The 23,401-nt window shown below is 35.0% G+C and overlaps 2 protein-coding genes across 4 annotated transcripts; both read left to right on the forward strand.

Annotated features, from left to right (window-relative positions):
- The first annotated feature begins 243 nt into the window (after nt 1–243).
- Nucleotides 244–11,293, forward strand: LOC126701564 (coiled-coil domain-containing protein SCD2-like). Of its 3 annotated transcripts, none has more exons than XM_050399759.1 (17): nt 244–846; nt 1,221–1,384; nt 1,544–1,622; nt 1,788–1,829; nt 1,917–1,979; nt 2,564–2,613; nt 2,692–2,719; nt 3,066–3,143; nt 3,270–3,380; nt 3,457–3,517; nt 7,552–7,668; nt 7,758–7,876; nt 8,344–8,413; nt 8,821–8,862; nt 9,566–9,606; nt 10,199–10,325; nt 10,883–11,293. In XM_050399759.1, exons 1-17 carry the CDS (start codon nt 463–465, stop codon nt 11,020–11,022), a joined length of 1,716 nt encoding a protein of 571 aa, XP_050255716.1. In that variant the 5' UTR covers nt 244–462; the 3' UTR covers nt 11,023–11,293. The 3 variants fall into 3 exon arrangements, with proteins under 3 accessions (XP_050255716.1, XP_050255717.1, XP_050255718.1); XM_050399760.1 differs by having other exon boundaries at nt 1,547–1,622; XM_050399761.1 differs by having other exon boundaries at nt 700–846; nt 1,225–1,384.
- A 5,992-nt stretch (nt 11,294–17,285) lies between these two features.
- Nucleotides 17,286–22,162, forward strand: LOC126703037 (serine carboxypeptidase-like 45). Its single transcript, XM_050401939.1, has 10 exons — nt 17,286–17,772; nt 18,124–18,225; nt 18,335–18,430; nt 18,962–19,054; nt 19,141–19,220; nt 19,429–19,710; nt 19,796–19,920; nt 20,234–20,326; nt 20,588–20,705; nt 21,764–22,162. Exons 1-10 carry the CDS (start codon nt 17,511–17,513, stop codon nt 21,914–21,916), a joined length of 1,404 nt encoding a protein of 467 aa, XP_050257896.1. The 5' UTR covers nt 17,286–17,510; the 3' UTR covers nt 21,917–22,162.
- Nucleotides 22,163–23,401: the final 1,239 nt, after the last annotated feature.

Below are 23,401 nucleotides of genomic sequence, written 5' to 3' on the forward strand. Positions count from 1 at the left end.
TATAAAATTTTTCCCTTAAGCAAGTCAAATACTCATCTAATTAGATAAGACAACTTTCTTTAAAAACAAAAAATAAATACCGGGTCCGAAATCCGTTTACACGTAACCCAAAATATCGGGTAATCCTACCAAACCGCACCGAAATATCGGACCCACACGTACCCATTCTTTGACACGTCATCAAAAAGCCAGAGTCAGATCCAGCAAAACACTGGGCCCCTCCACACACCCCGCGAAATGCGCGTCCTTGTCAAGAATCTCAAAAAACGGCACCGTTTTACTGTTCTTCCTCCAAATCTCAAATCAACAAAAACCAAACCACCTCTCTCCGATTTTCTCGAGAAAATCTATCTCCGAGAAAATCTCGGCTTTCACTCCCAAACTCTCTCTCTCTCACACACACAGAGATAGAGATAGAGATAGAGATATATACATACGTGTATATTTGTACATATATAGGAAATGGATCGGAGGAGGCCGGTTAGTCCGGTGTACTCGCGGCAGTGGAGCGGTTCGAATTCGAGCACGGGTTCGTCGTCGCCGGCGATGTCGCCGGCGCATCCGCAGTCTCGGCTGGCGGCTGGAGCCACCGGGTTCTCCACCGTCAAGCGAACGCAGAACGCGGCCGCCAAGGTCGCGGCTCAGCGCTTGGCTAAGGTCATGGCGTCGCAGACCTCCGCCGACGAAGACGACGACGATGAGGAGAACGGATTCAAATTCGCCGTTCCGGCTCCACCTGCTCCCTCGCCTTTCTCCCTCTCCAACAGTAACAGCAACAATTACAGTAGCGGGAATTCGATTCCGGCGATTTCGGTTTCTCGGCCTAATCGATCTCCGTCGCCTGCGGTAACTTCGAGAAATCTTTGTCTCTTAACTTTCACTGTGTTTTTTGAATCTATCATTTGAACTAATTGCTTTTGAATTATGTAAAATTATAGTGTTTCAATTTGTTCTTTCTCTTTTATCTTTGAAGATCTGAATAGTATTGAATTGTATTGTTTAAGTCTCAATTTCAATGATAAGATTGAGTTTCATCGTTATCCTGTGGAATATCGTTCTCTTTGAAATAAAGTTTCGGTTTTTCATTTTTTAAAATATTTAAATTTAAGAGAAAATTGTTAAATTTTGAGTTAAAGTTGATAAATTTAGATATGGTGGTGCTATGCTTGATTATAGTTGGTAAAGTATTAGGCTAATTGGGATTCTGATATTTTAATTAGTTAGGTCGGAACTTTGTAGAGCATGCTTCTTCGGTTCGGTCAACATCAGCTGGAAGACCATCAATGTCAGTTCGTTCGGCAGCTGTGGTGCCACCCAGCAGATCCTCACTTAGAAGTCCAGTGGCAATACCTCCGATTGAACCTCCTTCTAGTAGGAACAACAAGTAAATATCTTCTTTGGTGTTATTTTAACCATGAACAGATATAGTATTCGTCTGCTATCTGATGAGCTCGAGTTGACAAAACTTTGTTTTGTTGGGTGTTTTGGTCATGGTTGATGTTATGCATTCTGTTGATTGGATAATGTTATTGGTCTAATGAAGCAGGTTTATTCCCAATATTTCACCACTCAACTCAAAAGATAAAGGAGATCAGCGTGAAGCTTCTGCACTTCGTGATGAAGTATGTCATTCACATCCATCAATTCTTGCTTTCATAGCCGTGTATGGTTTTAAAGGAAACTATATATGGTTTTTTACTTTGTACCAACTTTACGCTTAGTATTATGTAGGATTTGAATGTAAATGGTAAGCATAGTTTCAAAGCTAACATGCATTAAAATTGCAGCTTGATATGTTAGAAGAGGAAAATGAGATTATTCTTGACAAGGTGTGTAATCCAAACTCAATAACAAGTTGATTTTTGTGCATATGTCATATGTAATGTATAACATTGACGCCCGAAAATGCTATACAGCTTAGAAATGCAGAAGTAAGACGAGAGGCAGCAGAGGCTAGAGCGAGGGAGCTTGAGAAACAGGTCAATTATATTAGTTTTTACTGTTATTGTTATTTTAATTTGAAATTAGTTTTTTAAGTTAGGATTTTACATAAGTTGCATATCAGTGTTATGAATCTATATTAAGCATCCATTCTTACTCTTTCTTGTTGAGGAAAATCCTGCCACTATATATGATTGTGCATATACAGGACAACCTTAATGATGGAAAACATTTTACCTCCCATCCCCCTCCTTCTCCTTGCTCTACTTTAAAAGAATTGACACTAATGAATACCATACAGAAAGCAGTTTAATAGGTTGAATATTATATATTATATACAACTGCATCTAAGTAAATTTCTTGGTAGTTATTTTCTACTGTTTCTGCCACTTCTTTTTCATTGTGCTGCCTATAAGACAAGTGTCACTTTCTTGTAAATTAAGTCTACATTGTGTATTCTAGTAGCTATCTGCTGAACCAGTTGCTGAGTAAATTTTCACTCAGTTTATTTTGTTGCAAATCTTAGTCTTGTTTATGAAGTTTAACAAATTAGCACTAAATGTATCCCTCAAAAGTATTGTTGCTTCTTTATCCGTGTTCATGTTTTATTTTATGTTCATAGGTTGCTACTCTTGGAGAAGGCGTGTCCCTCGAAGTTAAATTGTTGAGCAAGTAAGCATGGTTTGACTTGCTTTGCCATTTCATAGTTTAATATTCTTGGTATATGATTCTATGGATGATTTTCTGCAGGAAGGAAGAATTGTTGCGGCAAAAAGAGGTATGTTGAAAGAATGGATGTGGCAGAAATGTGGCATTGAAAATTTGATTTCCTTAGGTCAGTAAAATTGAGATTAGATTTGATTAAACATGCCATCGGCCATTGGACCAAATGGCATCTGCTTCCCCATAAGTAAGGGGTGGACGGTGAAAACCTGGGTTCCATCCTGTGTGCGTGGGTTGTGTATGACCTTTTTTTTTTTAATTAAAAAAAAGTGAGAGAGAAAGCTAGTTCTCCTATTTTTAGGTAATTTACAAGGGCTGTGTTAACTTTGTTTCATGATCTATGTTACAATTGAGCTCCTTTATGGCTGTTCTTAGACTGCAGTTTTCTTTTTTGGTCACAGATTGCTCTAAAGGCTGCTGTAGCACAAAACAGGGGTGGGAAAAATGAGGAGGTTGCCGCCCTTCGTACAGAGGTTGAGGTAATTTATGCTGATCAGTAGGCTATAGGTTCTCTATGTTAGAATATGTGATTGTCCTAGTTGAAAATTTTCCAATTTTTTACTATAACTTCATTCCTTTTTTTTCTTTTTTTCATTTCAAATTAGAATTTAAAAGATGAAGCTGCAACAGCTCTGGAACAACTCCAAGAAGCAGAATCTGAAGCAAAGGCTCTCCGCTCTATGACACAGAGAATGATTTTGACTCAAGAAGAGATGGTTTGTCTTTTGATAATCAAGTGATTTATGATTATCTGTTCTTGCACTTAACTCTGTTGCTGCATCTATCTTTTAGGAGGAAGTTGTTTTGAAGAGATGTTGGCTTGCTCGTTACTGGGGTTTAGCTGTAGAGCATGGTAATCAACTTGTTACAATCTTCTCCTGCTTGAAAGAAATAAGTTGCATGCTTTAATTCAGTGTTTCCTTTCTTGATGAGTAAACTGCAACATGAGCTTGATTCTGAAATTTCTTTTTCTATGCGGATTTGGTTTATAGAAGTTTCAAACATATCATCATCTAGTTATAAAACAATTATGGACTAGTGTTTTTGTGATACCATGGATCTTCTAGATTTGTATTGAAACTTAACAGTTTCTCCTGCTTGAAAGAGGAAATAAGTTGCCTGGTTTAATTCCACATGTCCTGTGAAATTTCTTCTTTTGCGGATATGGTTGATAAAAGTTTCAAACATATCATTATCTAGTTATAAGTCAATTATGGATGAGTGCTTTTTGTGATACCTTGGATCTTCTAGATTGGTATTAGATTTGATATGAGTGTGGGTTATGTGGCTGTATGCTAAGTCCAATGTTGGATGTGTACTGAACGGTTGTGAGGAGCCCTAATTGTAACTTAAATAGTCCTTTTGGGGTAAAGCACAAGTGTAGTTATCACTCCCTTCTAGAGTTGCTTTTTTTTTTTGTTTGGACTGCAATTTTGGGGAATATTTTGACTATTGATAATCTTAGAAAACGAAAGATCTAGATTTTGGATTGGTGTTGTATGTGTAAAAGAAATGGGGAATCGGTAGACCACCTCCTTATCCATTGCCCTATTGCTTTTGATTTGTGGTCTATGGTGTTTACTTTGTTTGGCATTCACTGGGTTATGTCGAAAACAATGGTGGAGCTGTTAGTTTGTTGGCAAGGAAAGTTTGGGAGGCATCGGAATTCCGCTATTTGGATGGCTGTGCCCCCCTGTTTGATGTGGTGCATTTGGCGGGAGAGGAGTAATTGGCATTTTGAGCATTTAGAGAGATCAGTTTTAGATCTTAAACTCTTCTAGATTGGGTTACAGTGTTAGGCTTTCGTTCTTTTTCTTCAGTCCATGGTTTCATGGACTTTTGTACTTTATGCACTTGATTTGTTTTTGTCGTTGATGTATACTTCTTGTATACTCAGGTGACACCCCTCTTCTTTTTAATATATATATATATATATTTTATAGGTAATAAGAGTATTATTAAACAAATTGTAAAACAGAAGAAAGCAAATACAAGGTGTTCATGATGGTGAACACAAGGAAATGCAACAAACAAACAACATCAAACAACAAGAAAAAACTTAAAGTGCAATACTAAGAGAAGAAATAAACTCCAAGATAGTGGAACAATCCGAGAAGCCCCAACACCTAGACCAATCAAATAAAGTCTTCTGGCATAGAGCTTGTAATTGAACCAAGGATTTCTCGGTATCCTCAAAAAAGAGTGCCGATTTCTTTCTGTCCAAACAATCCACATCAAACAGCCAAGAACCATATTCAATATGTCTGAATTAAATTTTCCCAGCCAACAACTCCAACAATACACCAAGCTTTCCACAGAGCCTGGCATGACCCATTGGGTCCCAAAGATCTGAAACATATAAACCCACAGTGAGTGAGCTACAGGACAAATGGAGGAGGAGATGATCCACAGTTTCCTCATTCCGATGGCACATATAACACCGATTCACCAAAATGCGCCTCCTAAGCATAAGATTATCCAATGTAAGGATCTGTCCATGAACCACTGTCCACACAAAAAATGCCACCCTCTTAGGGATCTTAGCTTTCCAAACACCCTTCCACGGAAAATTGGAGGCAGCTGCACCTCTAATGTTATTGTAATAGGACCGGGTATCAAACTTGCCATTCCCGTTGAGACACCAATGAGAAGTGTCACTCCCACCACCCCTAGGGATCCGAGATTGAATGAACTCAAGGAAAGAGAAGGCAGCCTCTAATTCCCTTTTATGAAAATCCCTATGAAATCTCAAATTCCAAATTCTATCGTTTCCACCCTCCTGGTAGCATAATACATCAGAAATGCAAGCTTTCTTATCATTAGAACACGCATACAACTGAGGATAGAGCCTTTTAAGTGAGTTATCTCCAACTCACTTATCATGCCAAAAAAGAATACGAGTGCCATCACCCACCACTAAGGCCACATGTTTGGTGAAACTCTCCCAACCATCATGAATACCACGCCACAGACCACATCCGTGGGCCCTTCTACATATTTTAGTAGTCCACCCCCCTTGACCCTCTTCATATTTAGTTGCAATAACCCTCCTCCAAAGATGAGTGCCTTCTCGTCCAAACCTCCATAACCATTTCCCTAGCAAGGCTTTATTAAAATGCACTAACTTCTTGATCCCCAAACCACCCATATCTATCGGTAAACACATCTTCTCCCAAGCCACCAAGGGATGTTTAAAACACTCCTTTGAAGATCCCCATAAAAAATTTCTCTGAATACGCTCCAATCTATCAGCCATAGCTACAGGGATGACAAATAATGATAGATAGTACGTAGGAAGGCTAGAAAGAGTACTCTTCAACAGGGTAAGTCTAACCCCTCTTTGATAAATAAAGACGCTTCCAACCTGAGAGTTTCTTCTCCATCCTCTCCAATATAGGATTCCACACATACTATTTTGTATGGGGTGCCCAACGACATTCCCAAGTATTTCATAGGCAGACTACCCACCTTACATCGAAGTATGGTAGCCAAAGCATCTATATTTCCAACCTCCCCAACTGGAACAATCTCACTCTTCCCCGCATTAACTTTCAAACTAGTAAATGCTTGGAAGCAAGTCAAAGCCAGCCTAATGAACAACAATTGATCTCTAGAAGCATCACAAAACAATATGGTATCATTTGCAAACAGCAAGTGTGAAATGCATACCCCTATAGAGTTAGTTGGCCCCACATGAAAACTACGAAATAGACCACAATCCTCAGTTTTCTTCAAAATCCTACTTTGTACTTCCATAATTAAAAGGAAAAGAAGAGAGGATAGCGGATCACCTTGTTTCAACCCACGAGAGCTTCCAAAAAGGCCTACTGGAGATCCATTCACAATAATAGAGAAGCGAACAGTAATCCATCCCGTCCATTTCACCCCAAAACCCATCCTATCCAATAGATAGAACAATGCATCCCAATTCACATGGTCATAGGCTTGCTCAATGTCCAATTTGCAAACAATCCCGGGAACATGACTTATCAATCTGCTATCTAGGTACTCATTAGCAATAAACACTGAATCCAAAATTTGTCTCCCACCAACAAAAGCATTTTGAGACTCAAAGATGAGACTATCAAGCACAACCCTCAATCTATTTGCCAACACCTTAGACAGCAGCTTGTACACACTCCCTACCAAACTAATAGGCCGAAAATCCTTAACATTAATAGCATTATTGTTCTCGGGAATTAGAACGAAACTTGGGGAGCCCATAAAGCTATACGCCTCCCACCATTGTTTAACTCTCTTGACAAAACCCTCAACTTTGAGCTACATATTCTCAAACTTAAAAGCACAGCGACCTCTACCAACTCCACCAGCTTCCACCAAAAGCGGACAATGATAAAAAATAACATGAGGGAGCACCCTTTGAGATACAAAATGACTGTTTGTGCTTCTTAGTTGGTATTAGATATTTTTTTTTTTTTTTGATACGTAGTTGGTATTAGATTGATTGAATGTGTTGTGCAGTGTGTGCTGAGTCTCACATCAAGTGTTTCTAGGTTGATATAAACTATACAAACAATTACGGGGAGGCCTAATTCTAACTTAACTAGTCCTTTTGTAGTATAGTGCATATATAGTTAGCACTTCCTCGGGTCAGGACCATTTTTATTATAAAAAAGTCATTGTTCCTTAATGTTCTGCATCTTGATTCCTTTTTTTTTTTCTTTTTTTTTCTTTTTTTTTTTGTGGGGGGTGGGGGGGGGGGGGGGGGGAGGAAATTCTTGACAGACCTTTGCTTTAATTCTTCATTTTTAAAGTATGATGGTTTCAAGATATTAATGATTTTGGCTTTGAATGAAGGAGCTCTTAGATTTCTAATATTTAGTCACATCTGAGTTGCTTTTCTGGCGTTTGCTCTTTGCTTTATAGGCATATGTGCAGATATAGCAGTTTCAAAGCATGAGCATTGGTCATCTTTAGCCCCTCTTCCATTTGAAGTTGTCATTTCTGCTGGACAAAAGGCTAAGGAGGAATCTTGGGATAGAGGTTAGTTTAACCCCTTTTTTTATTAGTTTAATAGCTTTTACTGTCCAGTATTTGATAATCAATGATTTACATTGTTCGACATGGAGCAGGTGGAGATGATCCAGACAGGAGCAAGCTTGTCCGGGATATTAGTGATCTCACAGGAGAAGGAAATATTGAGACTATGCTTTCAGTTGAAATGGGTTTGAGGGAACTGGCCTCTCTAAAGGTTTTTCCTTATTTATTATTGTTTTTTCAATGTTAATCTGCATTCACTTTTCTGTTATTTTATTATTATTTTTCCATAATTTTTCTTTGTGAGATGTAATTTGTAAATATAAGGTACATGCCGCATACCTTTAAGGTTTTTTCCTTATATAATGTGGATTTTAGGAGTCTGTTACATCATTTTTTTATTTTATTGGTAAGTTACACATGCACTCAATGGATCTTGAATCCATGATCCCACCCTCCACTTAGGGGAGGAGGTGTGAGTTAAACTAGGGCTCATAAGCTAGTCTATTACATCTTTTTCTGTCATGATATGTTTGGCATATAGTTTTTCAAGTCACCATTTTTGCTTAAAACAAAATGAAGACCTATATATGCTAACTATACTTTTTTTTATAAGTATATGCTAACTATACTTTCTTCTTCTTCCTTTTTAATTTTTAATTTTATCATTGCTGTTTTAAGGTTGAGGATGCTGTTGTACTAGCATTGGCTCTATGCAGACGTCCAAATTTGGTTCGGCAGTCCAGTTTAGGTATGGTTTTCTTATGACCTAAAATTCGGTTGCATGGTCTTCTTTCTCTGGATCCATCTGTTATTATATTATCTTTTAATAATAACGCTTTCTCAATTTATATCTGAATATTTGTTTCATTTCCTCATTTGATAGACGTAGTTTCATTTCTAGTCCATATCATAAATATGTGACATTATAATACCAGGCTCTTCCAACTGATTAACAGTGTTGTGGTTTCATATTGTTTATGGTTTTTCTCATAGATGATTTTAGGGCCTAGATGCTACATTTGGAAGAAAAAATTAAAATTTTTTACTTGGATGCAAGTCTTTTGTAGTTGCTACCCTGTAAGAACTAGCAGGTCATAAGAGTTAGCAGGATAATACATGATACAATGCTTATTTTATCTCATTTTTTAATTTCAGATTCCAGATCAGCTGTTGATCCCAAGTTTATGGAGGCATTTGGTAAGAGAGATACTCTGATATGTCAATTACAATATTAGAAATGCTAAGAATTATGGAAACTAATCTACTTATATATATATGTATGTATATAATTTTTTTTTTTTTAAAACCTACTCAATCAGATGGGAGAATATGTGAATTGATTCTGGCAGCTCTGGCTTCCAGGATACCTTCACTTGTCAAAATTTTTTTTTCTTTCTTTTTTGTCGAAGAGGGGAGGCAAGTTGACTGCAATTTTTATTCCAAATGCTTCTCCAGTGGATCAGAACATTTATATGGGACAATTGGGGTCTTGCTCTTGCATTTACATTATTTATTGCATGCAAACATAGTTTCATATTATGGTACCTTTTTTATTCTCAAGAAGTGATTGGTTCCCCCACCCTTAACAATTGGTTGTCTGTTTCACATTTTCTGTCCACACTTACCAGACTAAGTGATGTCAAGCGGACCTTGACTTTGGTGAATATTTAGGACCATTCTTAGTACAGAGAAAGAACTATGAACATGTGCTCATCTCTTATATTTCAACCTTTTAGGCTTATATGCATGCATTGTGCTATATTTCCTCCTAGTTAAATTTGAATTTTTGCATTTAAATAACATTAATTTTTCATTTGTATGAAATTAGATTTGAAGTTAAATTGGATTTGGAAGTAATGATCCTACAACTAATATTTATTTTTCTCTCCTCTTCGTGCAGAATTAAGTGAAGAGGAGACACAAGATGTTCAATTCAAAGAGGTCAGCTATCGGCTACTTTTTCATTTGAATTTGTTTACATTTGGCCATGCTTTAGTCTTAGATCAATAAGCCCTTTTTTTTCTTTTTCTTATCATTTCATTCGTTCATTTCCACAATCTGTTTCTTTATCAAATAATTAAGGGGAACAAAGGAAAATACAGTTCTTAGTAATAAACCAGGGAATCTGCTATAACATAAATGCAGGGACCAATATGGGTACTTTATTTTTACAAATTTCATGGGTCTTTAGGCAGATATATTAATAATTTACAATCAATTAAATCCTTGCCAGCTGACAACCACTGTAATGCTCAGGCCATTTTTCTGAACCATTTCTTTATTTGTATGGTACACTGAAGTTGGAATTAACTATCAAAAAACTCGGTTGTATTATGTTGTAAATCTTGTTAGTTGTTAGTAGAGTTATTTACCTGCAACAGCTTGAAATGAGTTAGTTTTCCTTTAAATGAAGGCTCCAAAGTAAGCATAGCTTCTAGATGAGTTACATATTTTGTGGTGTTGATTTCTGAAATGGTTCTTTTATTTGAATAGATGAGTACACATTTTTCAAAAACTTAAATCATTTGTGCAGGCGTGGCTGACTTACTTTTGGAGAAGAGCTAAAGTACATGGTGTTGAAGAGGATATAGCAGAAGAGCGGCTTCAGTTTTGGGTCAACCGTAGTGGGCAACAACCAACTTCACATGATGCTGTGGATGGTAAGCTTCTTCACCATCATCACCATCATTTATCGTTATTATTTTGGCTACTGTGTTTCATTACTGTGAACAGACATGAACACCTAAATTCCATATCATGATGTAGATAGGCCATGTAGGGTGCTTCATTCTTTTGTACATTATAAGCTTTGAGTGTGACGTAAATCAATCTTCTGGATAGAACGGAAAAATCCTTTTTACATATTTTATTGGTGCATGGTCAGTAATTTCTAATTTAAATGGCACTGCCTACCTTTCAACGATAGGATAAGGGGGTAATGTTCATTGGATGTCACTTATCAATGAATTTTTTTCTTCCAAAAAGAAAATGTGTTTCTGCATCTTCTGTAGACTACTCTTTGTGACTATGCTATAAATAAATGCATCCTCTAATCTGTGTCAAAATCATACCTGTGAATTCAGAATGGGAAACAATATCTAATGTTTTGAGTTCAGTTTTACTTCACTATATATGCATGTTTTTGCACTGATAATTTGTAGCTCCTGTGTGTTTATTTACAAGTAGACTCATGGCTTCAATTTGTGTTTTGTGGCAGTGGAACGAGGCTTAGTGGAGCTGAGAAAGCTAGGGATAGAACAGCAACTCTGGGAAGCATCCCGGAAAGAAATAGATCAGCCTCTTTCTTCTGCAGTTGCTAATCACAAATCCAATGCAGATTCAGATACATCGCCTTGATGGATGCCACCTTGATATGTGTCTTGTGCCAATTCTTTCTTTTCTTTTATTTGTTTTTTTTCTACATAAAATTTTCGCCCAGCTTGCTAGTATCCCTCTTCTTTGTTCTCTGCCATCCTCGCAACTTCATACTTGATTTTATACTTAGTCCCTCGTGTAAGGTAATTAGTGACATAATTTTCATAGATATAGCTGCTGGATTTTAATTTGTAAAACAGGGGATAGTTCCATTTTTTTATATTTAATTAAAAATTCAATTTGCGGTTCTGTAGATCCTTGCTGTCCTTTGCCGTGTATATGATTAACACTATCTCAGAAAGACAAGTCTTTTTTTTTTTTGGAGGTATAGAGTGGTGCCTGCTCAATAATTTCGTGGTATTATAATTTTTAGAGAGATTCAAGAAAACGCCAATTTTCCAATTAGAGCCAATAGCAATCCAACCTTATTTACAAGACCAGATTGATTTTAGAAGGTCATGGACTTTTACCATGTTAATGAACCCTTAATCAAAATCCTTTTGAATAAATAACATCAAATTGACATGAAATTTTACGTGTGTGTTAAAAATATATATATATATATATATATATAAAAAGCAATTTAAAAGTTATATTTTTAAAATATGTAATTATTATTAGTATTATTTTTTTTTTTTGTGGGAGTTGTAGTCGTTAGCTACAAACTAGCTTGTAGTCAAATTTTATCCAATTTAGAATGTGTATACAATTTGAGGTCAAGAATTTGATAAAAAGGGTTCTAAATTGAAACAATTTAGTACACAGTCGGGAAAAAAAATTATGTCTTGGGGCTAAAATGTATCATATTAAATTGTAATTTAAATTTAAAAAGTTTAGCTTTAAGTAAGTTTTAAAGAATCTCTTTCAACTTATTATTTAGTGAATTATAAAACCATCTATGTGCAGCTGTGCACTATTTAAATAAGTCTGATGACTTATTAAATAGTCATGTAATTAAAACTATATATCTCTTCAATTGTCGAACGGAGGTAGATAGTTCAAAACCTGTAAGATATGTATAGAGCTTGTTTTTTTTTTTTTATCACTAAACCTTGAAGTCCCCTTGGGCAACTGTCTTGCTTCACTTATATAGACCGATTGAGGGCCAGCAACCCTATTAGTCAACACCCAGGCTCAAGGTAAGCCCTCTACCCTAAATGAAGGTACTCTCTAGCTAGTCTCAATAATCAAGTGCCTAGGGAAGCACTCATATCTAGGACATGCTGATTGGATTTGACTCTCGCCCTTTTTAACAATTTTTCTCATTCTTCATCATTTGATTGTGCGTAAGATTTTGGTGACTCGGATGTGCTCCCACAAACCAAGATTTTCTTGCTTTTATGACTTGAGCATTGATTTTCAGAACATTTCCTTGCTTTGATGACTTGAACATACTCCCACAAACCAAGTTTTTCTAGCTTTGATAACTTTGGAAACACTCCCGCAAATCAAAATTTTCTCACTTTGATGATTTCAACACTGAGTTATCAAGATTCTGACATCTTCCTGCAAAGTCTCACACTTGCTGAAGACTACGTGGCCTAAGTAATTACCCAAATAAGTACAAGATAAGTCATGTACATTATCATTTCAACTTTCTTTTATATAATGAATATTATTTTTGTTATATTTCACTTACATATTTTTATTCATTATTTAGTGTTTATCTTTTTATTGGAAAAGCTCTTCCACACCATATAACTATCTCTTTTATACTATAAAAAAAAAAAAAAAAAAAATCCTATTTTACTTATTATATTATTATATTGTTGAAGGGAAAATATAATGGTCGTGGCCAACACATGACTCATTAATAAAGTTCTAAACTTGATTATCCTAACGACTTTGGGTCAACTTGTGGACCTCTTAATTTAAGACTAGTGTTCCGCCATATAAAAAAACCAAACAAGTTAGTTTATACATTAGTTATTATTATAAAGAAAAAAGAAGGTTAGTTTATAGTTTATACATTAATCTATAAAATTACAATGACATATATTCCATGAAGTTGCATTTGAAAATTTTGTTTTACTGTCTCTGCCATTGCCATGCCATTGACAATTGACTGAAGTGGTGTCTGAATCCATGTTGGGGCACACGTGGTCTCTGTTGACCCTTCATATATGTCATCATGTGTGTTTGAATATGAAAAAAAAAGGGCACCAGATGATGGTTTTGATTCTGTTGAATGTCCCTTTCAACAAATGGTCAAGGACCCAGGAAAATATTGCAGAATACATTTTATTTCACCTTATGTTATGTTCCTCTCAAGACTCAAATGAGAACCCAGGTAACCATGTTATGTCCCATTGACAAAGCATTTAAAGATCTTTAAAATTATCAAGAAAATTGGTAAGACATATATAATACAAAAAAAAAGGGGGCTCAAATATTTGAACATCTTTTTGAAATCTCTCTACAGTAAACAGTCATTCTGTCAATCTTTAATATCTTCTCAAACTCTAGAAAGCAAGATTTAGATTTGTACTTGTAGATCAAGAAAAGGGAATGAATCAATTCATTTTTCGGAAAACCAAAAAGGAACTGTGTATACCTGTCCCTGGCAATACCCCAGAACATGTTGCACACTTGCTTTCATATTCTCTCAGGAATATAAATAAAGCAGATGAGATTTTTCTTGAGAATCACTAAAAATACTGCTCATTTAAACATTTATTTTTTCTGATAAATGGATTGTAAAGCCACTTTCCGTGTAACATGCCTCATCTTTTTTTTTTTTTTTTTTTCCTTTTTTTTGGGTAGAAAAGGAGCTTCATTATACTTAGAAATTAGTTGGTGCAAGATCTAACACATAACCATTACTTCTTCAGAAGTAGTAAAGCATCAGTAGTGGCATCCATGAAGATAACAAAATCCTAATGCACATGAGCCGCTCTCCTGGAAAATGCATCTGCACACTTATTTACTTCCCTAAAACTCTAAAAGGCTAAAACAATTGTAACGACCTCGCCCCAACTGTGTAGATATTGTTCACTTTGGGGTCCATACCCCTCATGGTTTTGTTCTTCCCCAGGTTGCGCTGGGGAAAAGGCCTCTACACATTGAAGGGAGATCATTCTTTATAAACACATTCTCATGTGCTTCCCTAGGCGATGTGGGATTCCATGGAATGCAAGACCCCCCTTTTTGGGTCACTACAATCCACCCCCCTTTTTGGGTCACTACAATCCACCCCCCTTTTTGGGTCACTACAATCCACCCCCCTTACGAGCACATGCGTCCTCGCGTGTGGGATCCACACTTCCGGCTAGGGCATGGCTCTGATACCATAACTGTAATGACCCCGCCCCAACTGTGTAGATATTGTCCACTTTGGGGCCCATACCCCTCATGGTTTTGTTCTTCCCCAGGTTGCGCTGGGGAAAAGGCCTCTACACATTGAAGGGAGATCATTCTTTATAAACACATTCTCATGTGCTTCCCTAGGCAATGTGGGATTCCATGGAATGCAAGACCCCCCTTTTTGGGTCACTACAACAATATTCGATCCTAAAAAGTTCTTTGCAATCAGCTACAATTAAAGAAGAGTAATGCTATAATGATGTAGTAAGCGGGGGCGGCCCAAAATAATTTGGGGTTTAAGGCGAAAAATTTATGCGAGGCCTTTAATGTAAATATTAATTTAACAAAATTATTAAATACTAATCAAATCAATGTTAATTTGATACATTAAATACATAATTTGATGAACAATACCAACTAAACTAATGTTAATTTCATATAGAGAATTGAATATTATAGTTGAACTTGAATCATAAATATTAATAAAAATATATTACGATAAAAAAAGGTACTTTATTTTGGATATATGATGATGCATAGCTAAGTGAAGTTGTAATCTAATTTTTAATTTTATATCTTGTTTTTAAGAGAGATAAATAGATATTATTTAGTGTGTAGTTTTGTAGGATATCAATTTACAAAAATTAAAGTCTCAAACTATTAGGAGAGATTAATTTATAATTGATGATTTAACACATTTGTAACATTTTTTTGAAACATTTTAGGGTTTCAATTGGGTTAGGATTCTATTGGTCTCATACTTTGAGAGTCTTAATAGAAATGAAAAGGAAAAATATGCTAATTAAAAGTACTATAAAATGTTCAAAATATAATGTGACATTGACTCTCATTTATGAACTTCATCTATTTAACTATTGAATGTTTAAATCACTTGTAAGGATAAGGAGCCCAAAAATATATGTTGGGCCTTGGGCTTGTCTGAGGAGGCTTAGTGGTCCAGGGATAGGTCAACAGTAAGGAAGATGTAAGACTTTGAACTTCACGAGAAAGCTATAACTGTGAAGGCTATGGGAGGAATGCCGAGGAGGAGTATCTCCTCAGCTAACAAAGCAGAGGTCAGAAAGTGTGTTTTATCATTCAGAGTAACGTTCTAGGAAATTCTATTGATAAGGACATGTATTGTGAACGTACATGACAAATGGGAGCTGAGAAATATCTAAGGAAAAGCTACTACTACTGCATTGAATGCTTTGTAACTAACTCTCTAGCCACATTAATGAGAAAATGATACTTGAACAGTAGTTTTCAGCCTTACAGGTACTCCCTAAGGAATTTAGGAAGGTGCTGATGTGATAAGGATCAACACCAACAATCTAGTTTACACGTAGAGGGCAGAGATGAAAGAAAAAGCTAGTATAAAATAGAAGGGAAACCTTGAGAGAATAGGGGGAGAGAATTAAAAAAGAGAAAGACTGTAGCAACAAGAACTGTACTTGTAATCAACTTTAATTATATACAAGAATTAATCTCCTCGGAGTGTGCTGAGGACGGTTTTTTTAGATAAAACCAATTTATTTTTACTTTATCATTATTTGGATCCACCATAATTGTTACCCAATTCATTAGAGCCTAGTTTTTCAACCAACTCTCTACAAATTCATTGTATTGGGCTCTTTGGGCCTAAATCCTTTTAACTTTAGGGCTTAGGACTCAATTTGCGACCTTACATCACTTTTTTGTGATTAAAAACATGGCAATTTGTAACATTTTTACGTTACTACACTATTTTTATTAGTATAAATCACATGTCAACTGTGTGATTATATATATATATATATATGTGTGTGTGTGTGTATGTATGCACCTATCCAAATACTTATTTCAAAAAAAAAAAAAAGAAAAGTAAAAAAAAAAAAAAAGAAGACAAAGTCATGTTTAGTTCACTGTGCATGTAAGTCACATACACGAGAGACCCCTTTATATCTGTTGAATATATTTCTTACTCGAGTACTCGATTACCTCAAAACCTTCGTAAATGCTAGATCACATTAATGTTGATTTTCACAATCACAAATTTAGCATTTCTTTGGGGAGCTGCAATTATTTAAAGGGACAAACCATATGAGATTGAGTCAACCAAATTGTATCAAATGGCATAAAACTAGAAGAACCCACCTTTTTATGCAATCCAATTACAAATGGCAGTTTAGGCTAATGTTTTAACAAACCAAAACAGCCTGTCCCTTGAAGTGGAGGATCTTGGCAGTACCTCTAAACTGCCATAAAATCAAAAATAAGGCTCCACCCTAGGTAGGAGAAAACCGATGTTAGTTTCACACAAAAGTTTATATCCAATACATTATGCCTAATTAGTTTTCTCTATATTGGAAACATAAACAAGGAGTTCTTTGTCTCCCTCATCACATCATTCCAAATTTACCTACTATTGTGATTTAAAAATACGCATTGCTAATTTTGAGACGCGCTGCTAACTTTCTTCACTTTCGGTGTTGATACAAGCAGTGAATTTGACTGTTCCCAAGTTGAACCCGAGTCTAAAAGGCAACCCAACCAAAACTCGATGTTTAGCAAGGCAAAAATAAAAGACCCCAACACACTAACTCAAACAGCTGTGAAAAATTGTGTGTATGTAGACTTATTTTTTAAAGGAAGAGCATTGTTAGAACTGGTAGTCTTGCGTGTGTTAACATTATAGTGACAAAGGCATGCCAACGAGGAAATTCGTGGTTCCCATATGACCTCTTAACATTGTCCCAATGGAATGCCAACGAGGTAATTTCTGGCCCCCTTATCAAAACAAAACAAAACAAGATCCACACAACAGTGTAATTTTTGAAAGTATATTCAGAGGTCTGATAAAGCGGTCTAGATTCCAAATGCTATTTCTTTTTCAAATCACAATCCTCACATGCTGACGCAGCCAAAGTGAGCTAGCACAGAGACACAGACCCAACTTTCTCTAGTCATTGAGTGACGAGTCTCTCATACATCTCTTTCAAAACCGTTTACAGGCTTGCATGCAAAAAGCTAGAACTGTAATGATAACAAAAAAACAAAACCAGCCATTTGTTAAATAAAGTGTCCCACTATTTCCTCCTATATATCTCAGATCCTCCTCTGATCAACACTCTAACAAGGCCTTTGACTTGTCATTCATCTCTCCACTAATTACTTCTCTAGTGGTCATGTACCATCCATTCAGGAAGACCATGGCAATAATGGCTGCACTTATGCTTCAGTTGTGCTTGTTCATGGAAGTTGACTCATATTCTTCTCATTCTGACAAGATTACAAGGCTTCCTGGACAACCCCATGTTGGCTTTCAACAGTTTTCAGGTTATGTAAGTGTGAATGATGATGATATGAAGCATAAAGCTCTTTTCTACTACTTTGTTGAAGCAGAAATAGATCCAGCTTCCAAGCCTCTTGTCCTCTGGCTGAATGGAGGTAAGCAACTAGCTTTCTTTATATATGGAAAAAAAAGAGGTATCTTTTGTAACATTCTTACCAAGTCATTCATGTAACAAGCCAACGAGTGAATGTCATTTGATTTAATTTTGTAGTTCCTTGTGGGAATTGATCCCACCAACATTCACGTGGTATTTACTTATTAAATTGTTACATAGATAAATTACTACAACTGTTACAAGAAATATTTTGTCATTATTTATTTCATTATAAAGCCAAGAAATTTTATTGAAATGAAAAATAAGAGAACAAGAACCAAACTTTGAATTTACAATGTAAGGTTCAGTTGTTGAAGGGTCTTTTCAATGTGTTAGTTTCCATCTCTTGTAGGGCCTGGTTGTTCCTCTTTGGGAGTCGGTGCATTTTCTGAAAATGGACCCTTTAGACCAAATGGGGAGATTCTGGTTAGAAATGAGTACAGCTGGAATAGAGGTATACTATGATAGTAAATAGTTTCTTGATTTCTTTCTTTAGTACATATATGGTTGGATGTGAAATAATTAGGCAATTGGTATTCTCATGTTCATATGATCTATTGCAGAAGCAAATATATTATATCTAGAGACACCAGTTGGAGTGGGGTTCTCTTATTCTACTGATAGCTCAGCCTATGTGGCAGTGGATGATGAGGCAACAGGTATGTATCTTTCTACCCAAAAAAAAAGAGAGAAAGAAAGAAAGAAAGTAAGAGAAGAAGGTATATGCACCTTTCTGTTTGACTGGTGAAAAGAAATCTTTTTCTTTTTTTTAATCATGCCCCTTTTAAAACATGTACAATTTAGGTTTAGCTGCATAGACTCTTTTTTTTTTTTTTTTTTTTGGTGGAAGGGAGCTGCATAACTTTTAAAAAGTATTCAAAAGAGCATTCTATGGTGAAGAATCTTCTTCTTTTTTATTTATTTATTTATTTTTAACTCTAAATTTCTTTGGTAGAAGTATCAAGCTAGGACTAGGCTTAGGTTTATAGGCTTGGGTCAAGTGAGTGCACTGAACCTAGGCTTTGCCCATCAGGCTAACTCTTTTAGTACTTTACATGATAGTTCTTAAAATCATGGTTAAATTTAGCAGTACGATTATTTATTCTTATTTTTCTTTTTAATATTTTTCCATTCCTTGAATAGTCATCTGTGACAGTACTCTAAAGATGTTCATGTTTTGTTTTCTTAAGCCAAGGATAATCTTGCATTCTTGAAACGCTGGTTGAACAAGTTTCCCCAATACAGGAATAGGGATTTGTTTATAGCAGGGGAAAGTTATGCAGGTATCTTAATATCCATATCTTGTCACACAACGTTACATGACAAGTGGTTGTGATTTTTCTCTAATCATTTTTCTTATTAATTCCAGGTCACTATGTTCCTCAACTTGCAAACCTTATCATTGAAATCAATAAAAAGGAGAGAGTATTCAATCTAAAAGGAATTTCTGTGAGTAGTAAAATTTGGAATCTAATTTTTGTGACAAAGTGATGCATGAACATTTTTATTTTTGAACAACTTGGAAGTATAAAAGATATATAGATAGGTATTTTGAAGTGGATTGACGCTTATGACTCACAACAATAAAAGGGGTCATACTATAGATACATACTATAGATACACCATATGGATGAAGTTATGAATTCTTTTTTTGCAGCTTGGCAATCCTGTTCTGGAATTTGCCACTGACTTAAATTCAAGGGCTGAGTTCTTTTGGTCTCATGGGTTAATATCCGATTCAACATACAAAATGTTCACTACTTCTTGTAACTATTCACGGTATGTGAGTGAGTATTACAGAGACACAGTGTCATCTGTTTGTTCAAGGGTTATGAGCCAGGTGACCAAAGAGACAAGTAGATTTGTAGACAACTACGATGTCACTCTTGACGTATGTACTTCATCTGTATACTCACAATCCAAAGTTATTAGTCCCCAGGTAAATATCCTTCCCAAGACTAAATGCCCCGTTTAAAACTTTTATATTTACTAAGTTGGTTTGTTGTTGTTTGATTATTTGGCAGCAAGTAACTGAGAGCATAGATGTATGTGTGGAAGATGAAACTGTGAATTACTTAAACCGAAAAGATGTGCAAAACGCTCTCCATGCTCGGCTTGTTGGAGTTCACAAATGGCTTGTTTGCAGCAAGTAATTTCTTTTCACTTGGCTAATGATATCATATATCAATTGGCATTCTCACTATATGATTATTTACTTGATTGTATAGAATCATGACATTGCTTTATCCAGAATTTACTTCAGCTTAATCATTTCCTTTGGAAAGACCTATTACAATTGTTGCTAAACCAAAGTGGTGGAAATATGAGCTGTTAAAATTGTTATATATCCTATGGAGCAAGTTTTAGCTGGCTTTATACAGAACTCAAGTTTTAACCTATTAAAATTTGTTTTTTGAGTGACTTGAGTAAGTCTTAACCATTTGAATTGTTTTCATTATCAGCATCCTGAAATATGAGCTGCTCAACCTGGAAATTCCCACAATCTCTTTGGTTGGAGAACTTATCAAGAATGGAATTCCAGTCTTGGTTTACAGGTAATTAGAACTCAATCTCACTGCTCCATCATGAACTTAATTAAATTAATGAAAGATGGCTCATTTTATGGTACCATTTTTTTTTATATGTTGCGTACCTACTTAATCTTAACCATTCATCAATTATTATGAAATATATATTAAATAAGGCAATATCCTATATTAACAGTTAAGATTATAAAAGTTTGTATCATACAATTCTTCTCTAAAGATTTGTATATCTTATAGCTAATACCTTTGTTCATAAATTTCTTAATTAAGCGGAGACCAAGATTCTGTAATTCCACTGACTGGGAGCCGCACCTTGGTTCATGGACTGGCAAGGGAATTGAGCCTGAACACTACTGTCCCTTACAGGGTTTGGTTTGTGGGGAAGCAGGTAAAATCTTGTGTTTTATTCTTACCTTTCTATCTGTATGAATAATTACTGCATGAGTTCTATTTATTTATTTGATAATGAGTTTACTTAACTTTAGAGAGGTTGAGATGTAGCACGTGCTCTTGCCCATCTCTCTGCAGGCTTAGTGGGGGCAATACCTCATTCATGGATCTTTATGCTTCTCACATGGCCCCTAGGAAAAAATAAATAATTTGTGGTGCGCCTGTGTTAGGACTTAGGAAACATGTATTCTAATTTCTAACCACATCTCAGTCATCTCTATGGATGAAAAAAAGAAAGAAAAGAATTTCATCCATAAGGTTGCTACATGCTACAACTTTATTATGAAGATCTAATAGGAGTTAAAAAGTAATCTTTAACACATATATATCACCCTATTACTTGCTATCTTCTCTCTATCTCTCTGTCTATCTATAGAGTGGTGATAGTTACATGGTATGTGTATGCAACACACAGTTAAAAATTATGAAATTTCACTATTTCACAATTATAATTGAAATCATGTTCTAAAAACACGATTTTACAAGTTGTGTGTAACTAGTTGTGTGCAACAATAATTAGCTCTCTCTATATATATTGTTACACGTGGGAAATTACAATAAAGGCCTGAAGTATTTAAAATGTACTCTAATATAAAAAAATATGTCCAATTCATAATTAACATAGTAGATCATGCTCCACATACATCCCATCATATCAGCCAGAAATCTAAAATATCTAAATAGACACTCAAATTAAGTCAAATGCTTAAATGTTGGAGAAACAATCATATTTTGTATTAAATAAAGGATCAACTTCAGATCTGCTATTTTAGTGACATCAGATTCACTGCAATACACAATTGGATCTTGGGAATGAGAATTTTAAGATAATGGTGATCATTTTCGAATGGCAACTGCCATGTGACACGCATCTCTTTGGTGCAGAACAAAGGTGGTGGAAATAAATTTCCATCCATTTTTTTTAAGAACTTCATTGTGTAAAATGTTATCTTAAACTATTTTATTACAAAAATGATTGTTACTTTCTTTGTGCAGGTTGGTGGGTGGACTCAAGTTTATGGTAACATACTATCATTTGCCACCATTAGAGGTGCCTCTCATGAGGCTCCATTCTCACAGCCAGAGAGATCACTCATGCTATTCAAGTCATTTCTTGAAGGCGAACCTCTACCAAATACTTTTGACTAGTTGGTTGATATTGACCAATGAACTTTTTGATGAAGTGAAAGGAGTAAATAAAGAAATGGTGTACATGTGTTTGTTCATGTGGTTTTGTTAATGTAATTGATGCTGCCTCGGAGAAACTTTATACATAGAAATTGTGAAAGAAGGAGAACAAATAATTCCCCCGGCCCCTTTTCCCCTTATAGATAAGGTAGCATTTGAATGTTGAATCGGTTCATTGATGATTGCTTAAGCAAGATTCTTTCTCAAGTCTTTATTCAACAACAAAAAGTTATTGGTTGGGTTAGTGGAATTCACTGAAGGACTTCGAAAATGATTAAAGTGTGATTAAAGTGAATCATTGGCTATGGTATAATATTCTCTCGAGACTAGAATAATGAAGAAATTAAGAAAATTAAGTTGGATATTAACTAGAAGGTCATTTTAGTAACAACCTTAAAGTCTCTCATTCCCGTCAAACTAATCTTATATTGGAGATTTGAAGTTAATCTCTCCACTTTAAATAATGAAATTTCATCTAAAATATATATGAGACATGATTTTCATCAATTAGCAAAGGCTGGATAAATTAACTATCTCTATTGTATATAATGCATATAACTTATGGTTCTAATAAAAAAGAAAACCTTTTGTATTAATTTGACTAGTTCAAGTCACTTCCAAATCTAAATTCTTCTTCTTCTTCTTTTGGGAATCAATCTAAATTCTTCTAATAGGTACTTTCTTGTTTCTTTTTATTATTATTAGCTTCTTCAGCTTCAATCATCTTAACAGCATCTTAAATTTAAATTTGTTTCATTCTTTTAACTATTTTTGTCTTCCTCAATCCTATTTTTATTCCATCGTTTTATGTTTTTTACTTTTTAGCTCTATATTTAGAGCCTCACCAATCATGTGATATCATTGCAACCCCATATTTAGTCTAACAAATAATTTTCACGTACCTTTTTTATTTTTCATCTCTTGTTCTTTCATCTAACTCCTACATTTATTTAATTTATTTGTAAGCTTTATATCATTTTTCAAAAATATATTCAAAAAGATTTATTTGCTCACGTGTTAACGTGTGATATAAATAACTTGAGACTGAAAAATAAAATTAAAGATTGAAAGAAAAAAAAAATCTTTGAGAAAATGCTATTGTATATTTCCTTGAGTTCATAATAAGATTATTATTTTCTTTAGTAATACAAGAAAGTCTTAAGTTTCTACATAGTAAAAGTTTTAAATTATACAATCTATTATGTAAAGAGAGTTGCATAAAAAAAAAAAATTTACAAAATAAAGAGAGTAAATATCAGAAAAGATAATTTGATTCTTTCATTGAGGGCTCCAATAGTAATGGTGGTTGACTAAGATAAGATTGGATTTTGTATCTTGTAGATGATGCCTTGGAGGATATTGTGAAGGAATGTTAAAAATTTCCTATTCTATTTTTTTGGTGCATATTCTATTACTATTCCAAATTAAAAATTAAAAAATCTCTCT

This window comes from Quercus robur, chromosome 10 (assembly GCF_932294415.1).
Source record: "Quercus robur chromosome 10, dhQueRobu3.1, whole genome shotgun sequence".
Classification (NCBI taxonomy): Eukaryota; Viridiplantae; Streptophyta; class Magnoliopsida; order Fagales; family Fagaceae; genus Quercus; species Quercus robur.

Coding starts and splice junctions, on each gene's coding strand:
- LOC126701564 (XM_050399759.1), top strand. CDS start 463: ATGGATCGGAGGAGGCCGGTTAGTCCGGTGTACTCGCGGCAGTGGAGC. Junction 847..1,220: donor ATCGATCTCCGTCGCCTGCG/GTAACTTCGAGA, acceptor TATTTTAATTAG/TTAGGTCGGAACTTTGTAGA. Junction 2,720..3,065: donor AATTGTTGCGGCAAAAAGAG/GTATGTTGAAAG, acceptor TTTTGGTCACAG/ATTGCTCTAAAGGCTGCTGT.
- LOC126703037 (XM_050401939.1), top strand. CDS start 17,511: ATGTACCATCCATTCAGGAAGACCATGGCAATAATGGCTGCACTTATG. Junction 18,226..18,334: donor TGAGTACAGCTGGAATAGAG/GTATACTATGAT, acceptor GATCTATTGCAG/AAGCAAATATATTATATCTA. Junction 19,921..20,233: donor AAATGGCTTGTTTGCAGCAA/GTAATTTCTTTT, acceptor TTTCATTATCAG/CATCCTGAAATATGAGCTGC.